The sequence below is a fragment of the Coturnix japonica genome, chromosome Z, assembly GCF_054131305.1.
Source record: "Coturnix japonica strain WE chromosome Z, WE-NBRP24, whole genome shotgun sequence".
Taxonomy (NCBI): Eukaryota; Metazoa; Chordata; class Aves; order Galliformes; family Phasianidae; genus Coturnix; species Coturnix japonica.
The window spans coordinates 66235278-66251163 of record NC_140702.1 but is presented as its reverse complement, the minus strand read 5'-3'; the positions used below and the strand labels follow the sequence as shown (position 1 = coordinate 66251163).

The following is a 15886-nucleotide window of genomic DNA, read 5'->3' as shown; positions in this document are numbered from 1 at the left end:
TGTTGGAATGTAGGTCCATCTGCCTGCTCCCTCTCCCGGCAATAAGACAACTTTCTCAGTGATGTCTCTGTCCAAATCACTGCACAGTTAAGGAAAGAGGGTTGATGGTTTCAAGACTAGTATGAACTGGAGCTACAGCTTGAAATCCTCCCTTCATCCCATATTTTATTCAGTTTTCTCCTTGCAATCATGAAAGCTAGTCAGAGTAATCAGTGAAAGTTGTCTCACCCTAAGTGTTTTGTTTTGTTTTTTTCCCAGTGATTGTGCTTTTGGTGAAGAAAAGATCTGTCAGTCTGTATTTGACTTATGCACTAGCGACCTTCTCAGTTATGCAGAGCATGGAGCCTTCAATGAGCTCTTTGCTCTCTTATTTTGTTTGAGGTCCCTATTGTGAAGCGAGTTTGAACAACAGCCTTTTAATGAGCAGAACACTAGGATTTGTTAGCTGGCTTGGCACTGATGTACACCTATTTCTGTTTTTTTCAAGGAAATATTTGAATTACTCAAGTATAAAAGTAAATGTGAAAATGAAGGTGTTTTCTTTTTTTTTTTTTTTGCATTCAGAAATATATATTTTTTCTTTGCTCTGCTCCCCCTCCCCTTTGGTAGTGTTTCATTGTGCTTAGATCCTAGATGTAAGTTTTGATGTTAGGACCAGGGGAACAGGCAGTGGTTTGGGTTAGATTTTGCCACATTGCAACAAAATACGGTAATAACTTATTTCTGAGGCTTCACTGCCTGTGAGAGGAGACTGCTCTTCTCTGCTGTTTGAGCATTACAGGCATGTTCACGAGATAACCAAAGCAGTGGGGAGGACGGAGATCACAGCTGGTTTCTTAAATCTGGCTCCAGCACAGATTGGCATCCTGAGTCTCCTCTGTTCCATCTTCCTCTATAGTAATTAATGCATCAAAAGAGTTGATATTTGTGTGCCTTTCTAGTAAAGGTATTTCTGTATGGTAGGTATGGCAGCTAAAGTTACAACAATATGTATAGAGTGAAATAATGATGCAGGAAGAGAGACCAGAGGAATCCAAAGAAATTAAGAGTAGCAGGGGAAAAAACAACCAGGATCAAAGGATGAGAACAGGGAGAGCACTTGGGAGGAAGCCTGGAAGGGATGCCAGTAAACAAAGCATCCTGACCATCACGGCAAGGCAGGGAGCTGGGAGCAGAAAAGGGGAGGTATAGGGACATCACTCGGCAGGAGCCGGAGTTAGGGGAGGAGATGACAGTTTTGCCAAGGGCTGTAGAGCAGGTCAAAATTAATCATACAGACTTTCAGTTTTGGCAAGCATTTTCTGTTAAAACGAAGCAACAATTTTATATATTTGTTAATTTTCGTTTTTGTTGTTGCACTCAACCTGAAATAAGCTTGAACGAAGCGCTTACTTTCTTCCCTTGGAAAAAGCACCATACTCAGAATGCAGTGAATGAGTTGATTGTATGGTTGTGGGGTTTTTTTCTGTGTTGTTTTTTTTGTTTTTTTTTTTTTTCCAGTTGCAGGTGTCTGTACATACTTTACTTAAGGGTATAATTTCTTGATAATGTGCTTTTAAATTCCTGGGTCAGTACCTCTGAAAACCCAGTTTTGCCTGCTGGCTTTCTAGTTGTGAGCCTGAACCGATATGTTACTTGTACCTGTTTGAATGGTCAGTTCAAGTTATTTCATTAATTGTGTTTGGCAGTAGTCTGCAGCAAAGGTGCAAATAACAACTTTGAAGGTGTTTGTATGTCTGCATGTTTCGGTGAATCAGAGATGATGCACTGGTATAAAGGTTTACCTTATTTATAGCTATAGGCAGATGCAAATTATCAGAATAGTCAGCAAATGCATGCAGGTAGTTAATTTGGAAGAAAAAGTTCCCTTGGCTACATGAGCAAATTTTCAAAGCTTTAACTTGGAGGGAAAAAAAAACAAAGCAGATGAAGTGAAGATGGTTGAACTTTATGTTTGTAAAGAAATAAATGACACAACAAAATGAAACGGCAACAACAGAATAGCAACCAAGAAAATCACTGCTAAACCTGCCCTGAAATAGCAATTGGATGCTCAGAAGTGAAATGATGAAGGAATGCCTTTATTGGGGTTTAATCAATGTAGCTGCTGGTAATGGTGGTGTGAGCACACCTCCTGTAAGGAAATGTTATCAGAGGCAAAACAATTCAGCATTTCCCAAAATGAATGCAAGATTTGTTACTCAGCTTGTTTCAAAATAAGCTTGACATATTAGAGAAGCTCCAGCACTGTCAGACCTGCAAGTTTGACAGCGGTCGTCTGTGTTTGTCTGTAGAAAACCAACCCCAAGTGCCTTAAGAAGATGAGCAGTTTACAGATGCACACTGATGGCTTGCTACAGTTGAGCTGTTGCACTCCATTTGTCCTGGGTGTTTTCCAGCCAGGGACTGATGTTGGATTTTCCCTGCTCAGCACAACTGTGCCTTGGCAGTCTCAGGAGTGCAACAATTTCAGCTCTTCTGCACTCAGAAACTTCAGTGGCTCAGGAGACCAGAGGAAGGAATCTGGTTCAGAAGAAAAGGAGATAAAAACCAGCAATGAGGGAAGTCTGGATCTACCTTTGGAAATGAGACAACTGAAAGGACCAAGTCAGAAGAGGCTTGAATTCAAAGGGCTTTGAAGGGAAAAGAAAGGACTGGAAGTGGAACTGGGGTTGCCTTGTGAGAATGTTTTCCTCCCTTAGTTCACAAGCAAGAGGCCTGCACGGTGGTCCAGGGGCTTTCACAGAATCCCCAAATATCTGGGGTTGGTAGGACCTTTGTGCCCCTATGCTTCAGCCCCTGCTCCAGCAGAAATACCTGAACAGGATGCCCAGCAGCACCACGTCCAGGCATCTTCTCAAGGTCTCCAAGGAGGAGACTCCACAGTCTCTCTGTGGCAATGCTCCATCATCCGGACAACACAGAAATGCTACCTGTTGATCAGAAGGACCTCCCGTGTTCCAGTCTGTGCCCGTTGTTGTGGCACTGGACACCACTGAAAAGAGCTTCTCTTGTTGAGAATCCATGCAAGCAAGGTGGAAAATAAGCCTTTTATTCTGGCTAAAATCCAGCACTTCATTTGCTGAAGTAATTTGATTTCTCCTTAGTGATTGAGTTAAAATAGCTTCTCTGTTTTCCTATCTCGGTGATTGCTTGTGTGTAATTACACCCATACGGGGAGTGACTTTGAAAACTTATTTCAGCTTTCAAACCAGTTGGAGTGGCCCATCTTGCCATTAAGTCATTCCTTCTCCTCCATCTTTCATTAGCAGCTGAGTAATATGAATCTTCTGTGCAGATATGGAGTTATCTGGTTGGAAATCTTAGGAGATAACATGTCTCTACCAGAAGTTTTAGTATGACTCTAATGTCCCTGAAGTTGCCTATCCATAAACATGAGATTTAGTGCAGGAAGCCTCGGTGGTTTTTTTGTTGTTGTTGTTTTGTTTGTTTTCTTTCTCAGAGGAGAATTTCCTACATTTATAACATATCTCCTTGCTTTATGGTATTTGCAAAAGCAAAATGTCTTCAGTGGGAGCTGCCAGCTTCCTCATAACAGGCAAAATGTACAGGGGGCGAGGGTGGAATGGAACGGGGATGCTTCAAATACAAATTGCGTATGTTCTGTAGATACAGGGAGAGCAAACCTGTTCCACTTTGTAATAAATACAGGTTCCCTCTCAAGTGTGATAAATGGCATCTCTAATTCTGTATTAAGATTATTCTTGAGTTTTATTAACTGAACAAGAACTGTAACTCTGCAAAAACTGGCTCTCAAAAACCATATGTTCTAATGCATGTGCAGTTATGGGTGAAATTGATCACGGTTTAATTTGAGAGTGGTTGATAGAGATTAACTGTTGAATGTCCCAGGAAGCACAGCACAAAACTCTGTGCTGCACAGATGTTGTATTGATTTGCAGCAAATGTCTTCCCCGAAATCACTTTATTGGGCTCATGGCAGCAATCTGATCTATTAACTTTTCTTCCTCTCCTTCTTCTCTTCTTTTTTCTTCACAGAAGGAGGTAGAGGAGAACTCCAGGTTGTACATGTTGTCCCTTCTAACCAGCATCTCTTTCTGAAATTCCTCTGTGTGCATGCCTTGTCTCCATGTAATTGATTGCTCCAGCTGAGGCCCTGACATTCGGTTTAGCATGTTATGGTTGCTGGAAGCAATGTTAACACTGTGTGTGAGCTCAGAGTCTGTTCAGTGCGTAGGACTTTGTACAAAGAGAAAACGCCAATGCTTCAAGTTGGTTCTCTGGGGGGTGTGTGTGGTGTGCAGAGGCACCGTTAGCACAGTACAAATTATTTCGTATTTTCTAGTCTTACTCTCTACGAAATTTCTTCAAAGCAAGCATTTCCTCTTTTTTTTTTTCCTTTTTTTTTTTTTTTTTTTATTTTATTTTAAATCAGTTGCATTATTTCACTCCATCTGTAACCATTTCGTGCACTTGCAGCAATCAAAGTCAAAAGTGCCATGATGGGCTCTAATACTGCAGTTAAGTGTGACTGTGGGTACTGGGAGGTGCTGTTTGAGCTCTGTGCTGCGCTTTGATCAGGGCAATGCTCAGAGGTAGATGTTAGCTGCCTTATCAGCTAATACCAGATAATTAGGCAACTGTCTAATTATCAGGTGTAGGTATAAACTGCCTCTCCAGTCATAGACTTGTTGCCTGTCTGCTCATCATGGGCAGTCTGTGGGTAGCAGGTAACTCTTTCCTCCTAGGAGCATCTGCAGAATGTTTCATTGACTGCTGTGTATTTCTGTTGTTTCTGTTTGCAGCTGTACCTCACGTAGAGGAATTTCTCTCTGTTGAATTCTCAGTTTACATCTTTATTTTCTTGAAGTTACACAACATGGGCGAGGTGCCCGCTGTGCTTCTGTTTCTTCCTTAGCTTTATGAATCAGGCTGAATTACCTTCCTGGGGTAGATCAACACTGTGCAGCTTTTTGGCTTCCATATAAACCTTATCCATTGAGTTTGATGAACTTTCATTTCTAAGCTTTATTGGCTGACATATCAAGAGACTTGCTTCATTTTTACTGGCCAATGTCCCTCCATTCATGCTTTCTTGGAATTGCAGAGATATGTGCAATTGGTGTCAGGTTCTGTCTTCTGGCTTTGGAGCAAAAAACATTGCAGTCTCCTTTAGGCACCTCATCTTCTATGTGGGAAACTGGTACTAGCAGATTCATCAGGTGGAAGGAGCTTCCTCTGTGGACTTTAAATGGTTTTCTGAATCAATGCTGTTCTGGATATCGTGATTTCAAAATAATCCTTTTGCTTGTTGCAGCTTTGGATCCACGTAAAATGCAGCATGCTTGAATCAATAAAGACATTTAGCTACAAGACTGACTAGTTTAATTGGGATGATTTAGCTTCGTCTGATTCTGCTGATACCCTTGAAGAAAGGATCTAATTAGGCATGACTAGAAGTTTAATTTAGACATTGAAACAGTTGCTACTTGTTATAGCCCGATTCAGATTTATCTACAGCTAAATTTAGGTACTTGAGTTTCAATAACCAAGCATTGGTATTTAAAAACAAGTTAGGATGATTTTAAAAAACAAATACAAAATCTCTGCTGATTTTATTTATTTATTTATTTCCCCTGCTATGCAGCTTTCCATACTCTACATCTTTCTTTTTGGAAGAGAACAGTGTGCTGGGCACAGTACTTAAATGAGATGGAAACATGCAAGTTGAAACTTTTATGTGGTCTGGGGGTTTGCTAGCAGATCTGGGGATGTTCTCCCACAAAGACAACTCTGTGATTTTATTTTCACTCTGCTTCTGTCTGTTTGAAGACAGAAGAAGTTTGTTCTCTCACTGAAACATTTTCCTTTGTATGAGATAAATTGCAAGACTTACATATTTCAACTTCGTTAAATAGCTTATCAGATTACTTGTAATCGTATCTACTGCTTTTCCTGAGTAAGCAGAACTCCTTTTGAGTGACTTTTTAGGCCTCACTAAGGATTGTATTCTCTATGACTGAATGCTGTGACTCAAATGATCTTGTCTGTTTTTAGCCCACGGTATTAAATTTGTGCTACTGTCACCAGCGTGATTTTGGTAAACAGCTCTTGGTTGGGAGGAGACTTTAATTACTTGGAGACCTTTCAGCAGCTGGTTGAAGCATCCTTTGTTGTGAATTAGCATCCTACATTACTGGAGTGACAGGCTGATATTTGTTGGACAGTGGATGTAAAATTATCATCTATCAGCATCAGAAATACAAAAACTGGGCAGAGAGGCGATGGACTGTTTTGTTTAAGTTTGTCACTTCCATCTTTTTAGTGGTTCTTGATGCATTTACAGGAGATTAGATAAAAAATAGGTGAGATCCACATTGGTATTGCTTTCAAAAAGAGTTCAAGTAACAGAGCTGCGTAGAGAAGCAAAGAAGACACCAGGTAAAAACCAGCTTTGTGATCTGTGGATGTTCAGATGTTACATGTGCTGACATGGCCTTTCCCTTTGTTATGAGAAGGACAGTGTTCTTACAGTGGATCCAGATGTTCTTTGCATCTGCCCATTGTTTCCTCTGCTTGCCTAGGCTCTCAGCCTGTTGTCTTGGGGCAGACTTGAGCAGATCTGTGGCTGGTGAAAATACCCAGAGCAGCTCCTGGAACCTTCCTGTGTGCTGAAGCAAGTGCTGCCTTCATAGGATGGGAAACTCCCCTACCGCAGCACTTCCACATGAACAACATTACCATCTGCCTTCAAGTGAAGAGGAATGTATGAAATGTTCTGTGCACAACAAGGATATAAACTATCAAAGTACTTGTTTAACTGGCACTCCTGGAGGTGCCTGTTTACCTAACACTTGTAGGTAATGCAGCCTCTGGTTCTTCAGCTACATATGTCACTGCTACGGGGGACTTCAGTGGACTTCTGAGTGCTCTTTGGCAACATGTAATATGGCTATAACCTCCTATTTGAGCAACCTCACTTCTTTCTTTAAAAATGCTTAGATTTGGTGTCTACATCTCTTTTTAAAGGCTACTGCAGAACTGTCACGATTGGGTACCTGACTTTCATTCTCCATTTATATTTAGCCTCAGTTCTTCTTCTGTGCACGTGTATTTTCCCCTCTACTGAATAAACATAGAAAAAGCTTCATTTTTTAGAGTGAGAGGTGTGTCTTAGTCCTCCTTATAGCATTCTTTGCACCCTCACATTGGTTTTACCATTTTCCTACGTGAAGAATAAGATTATTCATGCCTTTCTAGAGGAGTCTTGCCAGAACTGTGCAGTGGTATTTATGCTTTTATTTCTGTGGAGACATTTCAGTGGATACTGTCTATAGATGATGATGTTCTCTCCTTACATGGCTGTATCACAGTGGCTCATGGCCACAGTGTGATGACTGTGACTCGAGTCTGCTATCACCTGCTGTTCTTGCATTGAGAATCTGCTCGGAAGCCATAAACTTGTGGCAGTTTATGGGACTTTGACCTTGGCATTTCTACTTTCTTTAATCCTCTGTTGTTGCAATCTTCAGCATCATCAGTTTTTTTTTCCATCAGGGTCTGAGTTCTGTTCTGTATTGGTAATACTCCCATGTTTGTCATCAGCAGATCCTGCTTACTCCCACCAGTTTTCATCCTGCACTGTCCACGGCTGGCTCAGCTAGTTGCTTATTTACCCTCATTAAAGTTCCCCTACTCCTGTTCAGCTTATCCAGCCTTAGTTATGTCATGTCATCCCATCAAAGCATGTTTGTTGAAGTGAAAGTTTGGTTGGTAATCCTTTGTACAGTTTAAAGAAAAAAAAAGCTTTGTTAAACAAAAACTCATATACTCAGTATGACGCTTTTTCCTGTTTTCTGTTTATCTCCATTCTTTTCTTCGTGTTTGCTCTGAAGCCTTTCAAGCTGTTGAAGCCAATAATGAGCCTAAGCTAGTTTGGCTCACATTTCCTTTCTTCCCCCACACCTTAACTGCATTGGCTTTTCTCCAAACTTAAGGCACCGGCCCTTGTTTGATAGATGTCAGGTGCTGATTCTCTGGTGTTTGCTCAGGAAGAATGCTGCCTGATGCAAATTAACCTCTTTGTTTTCATTTGGAGGTAACTCCTGTTTCCACACAACCACCGCCTAATTTGCTCCCAACTCAGTATTATCATCTACTAAAAAGCTCCTTATTTGTTTCTTACTGTTTTACCTTGGTGCTTTTTAATCTCAGCCGCATACAAGTTCTTCTTCTCATTTCCTTTCTGTTGAAATGTCTAAAATACTTGGCAAAACTAATGAAGATAAATAAGCAGAAGTGCAGTTTATGTGGACTCCCATGATTTTTTATGTTGCGTTTATCAAAATCCGGGTGATGGAGGTTTGTTTGCTGACCATGCTTTCTGCCCTTGCCCACATCTGTGGGCTCTGCCATTCTCCGTTGACTCTCAGCTGCCTGTAGGAAATGATTGTTGCTCAGATTAACAAAGCTTTCCCTGGACCTTTATGTATTTTTTAAAGCAGAGAAGAGTTCTTGGTACTCCTGTGGTCTCAAAGCTGCAATATTGCCTCTGCTATTTGTGATCTATTAATTTGACTGCTTGGAATTTCTCATATAAACTGTGACTGACTGAAGACCTCTGTTAACTCCAATTCCTTTTGCCAGTGTGTGTTGCTAGAAATGTTTGTCATTCTCAGTCATTCAGGACAATAGACCTGCTCCAGCTGAACACCGGTGTCAAGCTCAGTCCAGTGTTAAGTTTGGCTCCATTTTATGACTCTCTAGTTAAAGACTCTTCCAGATGCTCAAAGGCAAAATTAGGAATGTCTGCCCTTCTGTGCTCTGAAGGATCTACTTGTGTTTTCTCCATGAAATCCACTCCTCTGACAACAGACCATAGGAAGTGTAGATTCCAGGTTTTGAGAGCACAGCTTGGAGAAACGTGGAGCACAGCACTACCTGCAGGAGCACAGTGCACAGCTCTGGGTGTGCAAGAAGTGTGCCCCAGTGCTGCACCATGAGTCTTAGCTCCTGCAGACACTGCGGGCCTGAACACACTGAATTATGGATAACACCATGTTGTTCATGCCTGTTTAAAATAAATAAAAATACATAACCTTCAGATCTGTCTGGGCTTCGGAGTTCTGGGAGTAAAGAATATGGAGATTGGGCTTTTGATGATGTGGAAATGGAGACCTCAAACAGAAAACTTGTTTTTCTTGGTTATTTCTGTTTTTCTTGGGAAATCTCCTCCGACACCTGTTAACAATGTGAAGTTGCACAGCTCACCCAAAGCATGGGACAAAAAAATGAATCTTTTAGAGCTGGGTTCTTTTATCTTGTATGTAAGTATAGATTATTTCCTGAAAGATAATGCTCTAATCAGTCTATGGAAGATTTCCAAAACATCACTCTATAAATATGCTCCTCTGACAACATAGGAACATGGTTTGAGTTCATGAATGTGCATCTTCATGTTGCTGCATGTGGTGGCTTTCTTCATACCAAGAGATGACCGTCTGCCTGCAGCCATCTTGCAAGCAATGGCTCTTGCTTGTCAGTTGCTGGAAATTAAATAGTTGCATTTGAATGGGTCAAGTAATGGGACCATCTGGCTTAGGGGGCTGAGGAGTCTTAACATTTGAGCATGAACAAAGTCCGTAAGTGCTTGCAGAAAATACATTGCTCAATTGTGTGTGCATTTTGTAAAGGCGCTTTTAATTTATTGTGTCTTCATTATGACCGTGTTCATGTAAGTGGTGGCCTGTTGTAACAGGAGCTCTACAATAACTCATGATTTTGTTGAATTAAAGAAAAAAAAAGAAGAAAGAGATGGTGTTCAAGGCTCCATTTGGAAAGAGGAGGTGCACTGAACAGGCTCTTCTGGTCCTGGCTGTGTCTGTATGATCATCGGAGGTGCTTGAATGACTGTCAGTATGCATTTGCTGCATGCTGTGTGTTCTGTTATCCTTTTCTCAGCATATAATCTGAATGCCTCTTCTGGTGTTTCCAGGAGCTAATTTAAAATTGTGTTTTTGCCTTCTCCCATTTAAGGGTCAAGATGAGGCTGATCCCTCAAAACCACCCTGGCTCAAAGGAGGGTAAGTGCTGTTTTGAGTCCTTGTTTTTCTTTGCTTACGGTAACAGGGCAGGTCTCCAGATTAATTTAGGTGGAAGCAGCGCTTGTAATGTTTTCAATTGCTATTTGCAAAGTTAATCAGATAGCCATGCCTCACTCAGGGCCAGACTGCCTCCGTGTGTTGTAGTTTCCTCTTAAACAATTTGAGGTGGGCTGTGCAGCTCTTCAGGAGATTTGTGGTTAAGGTTTTAGATGCCATGTTTACTTTCTAGTATGATGGGGGCAAGTGCTTATGGCAACAGTATTAAGCAGTGCTTGCTAAACCCTACGGTCTTTTCTCTAGTGGTAGCTGTGACTGGTTCAAAAAGGTGTTGCTCAGGAAAGCTGCTGTGTCTTTTGCTCTTAGGAGAAGAAAAAGAGAAAAATCAACCAAAAAAAAAGTATCTCTAGGAAGTCTTCTGTCTTTGCAGCTATTTCTGTGGTCACTGTAGCAGTCAAAACTGCAAAACTAGAGTAGCCTGCCATTTGTAAAACAGTGATCATCATGCCTCTTTTAAACAGGTGAGAGTGAGATGATGTTCTTTCTGCAACACACAGTAGTCACGCAAATGAAGCAGACAAATTTTGATTGCATGTAATTTCAGCATGATACTCTGCATAATAGATGCCAGCATGGTAGCTTCCCTAGCATCCTCCCTGGAAAAAAAGAGCGACATTTTTTCCAAGCTGCTGGGTTATGTGCAGTGTATGTGATTACAGCGATACGCTTCAGTGGTGGTGCACTCATTAGGAGCTGATGTAGCAGCAGATTTGTCCTGATATCTCAGCAAGAGCTTGGCTTGCTACACGCACAACTTAATTCCTGTACTACTGAAGTAAGCTTTCCTAATAAAATGCAGGTTAAATCAGAGGCTTCATTATATGGTTTTCTGCTTTTGGAATCTTTGTTCTGTGATGCTGGTATTCCCACAAAGCTTCCTCCACACCTGCAGATGCCTGGAGCTGCCTAGCAACCCCATGCTTTCTTAAGGAGCCCAAGATTTTGCTGGAGAACTGGCAATTAGCAGGAGCAGGAGACAGTGATTTATGCTAACTATAAACAGCAGCTTTTCCTGCTTTAACAGGGAGCCAGAGTGCTGAGTTTACTGGTTTGCTCTCACAAAAATTATTACCTAGCCTGAAAGATAAGCACAACTGCACTCCTGAAATACTTAATGATAGTTTTATCAGTTCTAGTTTTGTCAGGCCATGTTTGCTCTGGTCTGTAAGTTTTAACCTTCTATGTGAGATATAATGAAATAAACAGGCTAATGGAGTTTTGACAAAAGTGGCACTTACTCACTCTACCCCTGCATGCAAGGGATGGGAGGCAAACCTTTAGTTCCACTGTAAGACATTCTGTGGATTTATTAGTCACAACATACATTAAAGCTCTTTGGTTCAGAGTTGTTCTTTCCTAAGAAGACTGGTGAAGTTCTGTCCTTTGAGGGAAGCAGACATCTTCTGTCATCACAAGCAATCTTTGCTCTGTTAATTTTCAAGATTTAATATAAGAACCTGTATGATAAAGGTCATATTAAGTGATGAATACATGCTAAGAGCTATTTACAGTTTTAGCATAATGCTGTGTATTTTATTTAGTAGTGCAAATCACGTTCTCACACAGAGATGCTATTCAGTCCCCAGTACAGCACTCCATGATGATACTATAAATGTTCTGTACTTGCAGAGGAGAGTTACCCCATTGAATCCATGGTGTACATATTTGAAGCACAATCAGTACTTCTGTCTGTGCAAACTCTGTGGCTTTGTTAAGCAATGTAGAGAGACTGTGCTAGAACAGAGAGACTGGGGTAGCTGACAATGTAAGTTAAAAATTAGAAATTAAAATTTAAAACATTATAAATTAAGAATCGTTGCTGATATTACTATTATTATTATTAATTAACAAGCAAAAAGCAAGGTGTCTGAGCATAAGACTAGCAAGCTAGATATCAGGATTCTTCTCTGCAGTGGAAAATGCATGCACCTTTCAAACATTATTCTCCTCTGCTGGGGTGTCTCATAAGCTATTATCTTATTTTACTGCTGGAAAAGCAGTAGTCTGGCATAAATATTTTGCAGCAAGCTGGGTTTGTAACTACAGTTTTCTCAGGTGCAATAACCTGCTTAGGCTCATCTTGAATTTACAAAACTTACATCTTCGGTGTTATTTTTTCCCCCTAGGAAACACTACTGTCACAGTTTCCTTTCAATTGAATTAGAAAACAAAACAAAACCAACAAGAAATGTGTCTGGAAGTCCTGTAGAAAAGAATTATTATTTCGCAGCTACACTGTTAAGTTTAGCGGTGGCACTGACTCTGCATTTTTATTTGTGACTATTTTGTCATAGCTTTTCTTACAGGCTCTCCTTTGTATTTTTGAGATACTTCCATTGTTCTGGTGATTTGACCCAATTTTTTTATCTGAAGGGCAGCATCAGATTAAACTGTGATTTAGATAACTCTTGAGTTCTTGACATCATCTAAATAGTCATCGGTGACACCTGTTTCACTCCAGAAAGGTATAGCGAGGATCAGAGAGCGTTTTGTAGCACTAGAGCAGCAGATAAAACTCTTGTTTGATCTCAGCAAGACTGCCGAGTTCTTATGCATATATTTATTATTTGCTGATTTGGGTCAGATTTTTCTATTTTAAGCTAGAGGGGATTATTGCAGAGTAACTTGAGCAAAAGTTTGTTTTTTTTTCCTGTAGCTGTATGCTGGAAATGAGGATAGCTTTTGGTAAAAACACCTTGTGGCCTTGCTGTAGGGATTTCCAGAACTACAGAACCCCTTTTTTTTGTTCTTTGTAAGGGACTTCAGCAGCTTAAACTAACTGAAATAAGTCTGCAGCTTTTTCATGCCTGAGTTAGTCTCTGCTCCCAGCTGCAGTATTTACTGTCACATTTTGCTGGCAGAGTGGCATTGCAGGCTGTGAATGGGTTTGATTCATTATGTAGGAGCATAAAGAACAATGAGCAGCGTACATAAGCCTGATGTTGCATGCAGAGGTGAGGTTCGTGTTGCTCACCTTCTCACCAGACTTATTTATCTGGCAGCAGCTGGCAGCTCAGCCATGGATCAGATGTGTCACCCACCTACGCACAGTCAGAAAAGTCAGTTTCACCACTACAGCACCATGACATGTTACTATATATATGTCTTTCCATCTTTTGACACAGCCTTGTGCTAGTCTGTGCAGTAACATCCTTCCCCAACCTATCACACTATCATTGTCTGCTGTTATGTGGATTTGGACATCAGTAGTCTTTTTCTAGTCTTTTCTGTTACTTAACTTTTTGGCTTTACTGAAAAGGGATGTGAGTAGGTCCTGCTTGACCACAGAAGACAGATTCCCTGTTGTCCCCTACATATGCAGTAATTCAGGCTGACTTATCAGGAAATAAGGAGACTATCACGTCTTATTTCTGTAGATTCGGAGTGTTGCTGGGCTGGAGGCACTGTTGCTCCTCCACCACTTCCACCAGCAAATGGCAGCTCTTGTCCATAGCGTCCTGAATGACTTCAACTGCCGAGCAGCAGGGATGGGCACTTTTATAAAAACAAAAATAGTCTTCTCCTTCCTCCCCTGATGTCAGAGTTTTCCTCTAATAATTATATAGAGCTTGAGGGTTAGGCTGCTCTGGCCTGCAGCCTGATGACAGCAGTTTCCTGGCTCTGGGCTGAGCCACTTCGACTGGCTCCCTCCCACCCACTGATGTGGGGCATAAACATCTAGATGTTTACATGTGCAAATGATACATACTTAATTGATACTGTATATTTATGTTGTATTTTTATTCTTTCTGAAGCGTCATCTCAGTTCTTGCTGACTTTGCTTTATGTCAACTGATTCTTCCTCATTAACTGTTACATTAGCAAAGAGGCTAATGACCTAAGGAAGCGTTTTGGTCACCTGTTTACTGTCTATCACAGCTCTTGGGATTCTTAATCCTTTTTTTTCCTCCTGAATCTCCAGGCCTGCAGGTGGTCTCTATGGCATTGACAGCATGCCCGATCTACGCAAAAAAAAGCCAATTCCACTTGTCAGTGATCTGGTAAGAGATTTTTCTTCTGCCATGCAGTCGATGGTGCAAATAGCTTTACTTTTTGGCATACAGTAATGTTCATTGTTGCTTGAAGAAGTTAGAAGTTTCCTGCTTAGTTTAATTAATTCTTACAGTAAGAGTTTGGGAGTTAGAAACAATCAGAACGAGGTGTGTTTTCATACAGTGTTTGCTTCATTTGGAAGAATTAAGACATTTTTCATATTCAGTTTTCCTTCTTTATTCTACTCAGAAGGTTGGATTAAACTTAGGCCTGTAATTTTTTAATACATTTTCCTAAAAGTCATGTGCTGTGAGGAAAGTTAGGATGACCATGTGAGGTCTGGCAACTTGGAATTTGAGAGGGTAGATAAATGAACATAATATGCTCCAGTGTTTTAAAGTAATTTGCAGTATTGCCAGTAGGCTCCCGCACTGAGGAAGCACAAGAGTCAAACAAGTAATGAGGACGAGTTTCATATCTCTGTGTCATACAGTGAAATAAGGCTTCAGCGGGACAAATGGCTTTCTGTTGGCTGTGTGTTCAGTCCATACAGCACATTCATAGTTAGTTGGGGGAAATGTTACAACAGCTGAAAAGCTGAAGGTTTCTGTATCCTGTAGTTCCTGTGAAGAGATGCATACAGTTCTCTCTGCCAGCTTATGCATGGGAAGCATAATATGTGTCTTATTAACTGCTTGCATCTTTTAAATCTGTGCAATGATGGCATTAACTTGTGTTGCTTCCTTTGAATGCTTTCATTCACTCTCTCCGTAGGCCATGGTAAGTGGAGCTAAAGACTATCCACAAAGTCTTCACCAGAAACAAAAATGTTTTACCTTCCCTTCATTTTATTTGCTTTTCATTTTGAACCTGCAGCACTGCAGTGCATCCATATTAAGTACCCTGTCCTGCTACATCACTGATGGAATGAACTGTTTTGGTCGGTCTTCAAATGACATAAATCAGAGGATTAATGGAGATTTCTGATAAAATTTGATGGTTCTAAATTAGATGTTACTGATTTTAGTTGCCTTCTCTGCTGTCATCTGTCCGTGGCAATGTTAGGTGCTGCAGAGACTGGGGCCTGTGCTGCTCAGAGCTACAGAACAGCACTGCTGTGTTGTGAAGGAGGCAGTTCTGAGGCAGAAATGCTGTTCATTGTATTCAGTGATGGCCAATGATTGTGATTCACCAGCGCATTCAAACCTGTTCTCCTGACCCATCCTGTTCTTTATCCTTTTTGTGTCTTTCTCACTGTCACATTTTTGAGTGTTGTGTAAATTTAAAACCTGACAAAAACCTTATTTTGTTTACAAGTGAAATTAAATATAGAGGACGGTCCCACACAATTATCTTAAGCAATAACAGTGTTACCGTTGCTACCATAGACATGGAGAGGTGAGCCCAGTTTTCATTGACAGTTCTTGCCAGTCAAACAAACATTTTCCTCAGTGAGAATGCCTATGGGCAGATAAAGTTAAGTTGGAGGTCTCTCAAAGTATACCTTGACTTTTGAGATGTGAAATGTGAGATGTGTCACTTAAGAAAGCAACTTGAATGTACTAGACTGCTGGCTTGATATCTGGCATGACGGGGTGTCCTTGCTCACACTCCTGGGTATGTAGTACCACTGCATAGATACCTGTATTGAATAACAAACTTTGTTCCTCTGTAGTCACTGGTTCAGTCCCGGAAAGCCGGAATTACCTCAGCAATGGCCACCAGAACATCTCTCAAAGATGAAGAGCTGG

The 15886-nt window shown here is 40.9% G+C and overlaps 1 protein-coding gene across 17 annotated transcripts in view; it reads left to right on the top strand.

The window, feature by feature from the left end:
* The window catches only part of UNC13B (unc-13 homolog B), a 210299-nt gene that overhangs the window by 112346 nt on the left and 82067 nt on the right, over positions 1-15886 (top strand). For 11 of the 17 annotated variants that reach the window (XM_085528481.1, XM_085528479.1, XM_085528476.1 and 8 more), the window contains 3 exons: positions 10018-10064; positions 14065-14143; positions 15811-15885. In XM_085528481.1, the coding sequence (XP_085384607.1) occupies positions 10018-10064; positions 14065-14143; positions 15811-15885 (201 nt within the window). Of the gene's footprint in view, positions 1-4020; positions 4044-10017; positions 10065-14064; positions 14144-15810; position 15886 lie in introns of those variants that run through there. The other 6 variants (XM_085528484.1, XM_085528474.1, XM_085528471.1 and 3 more) reach the window with 3 other exon arrangements.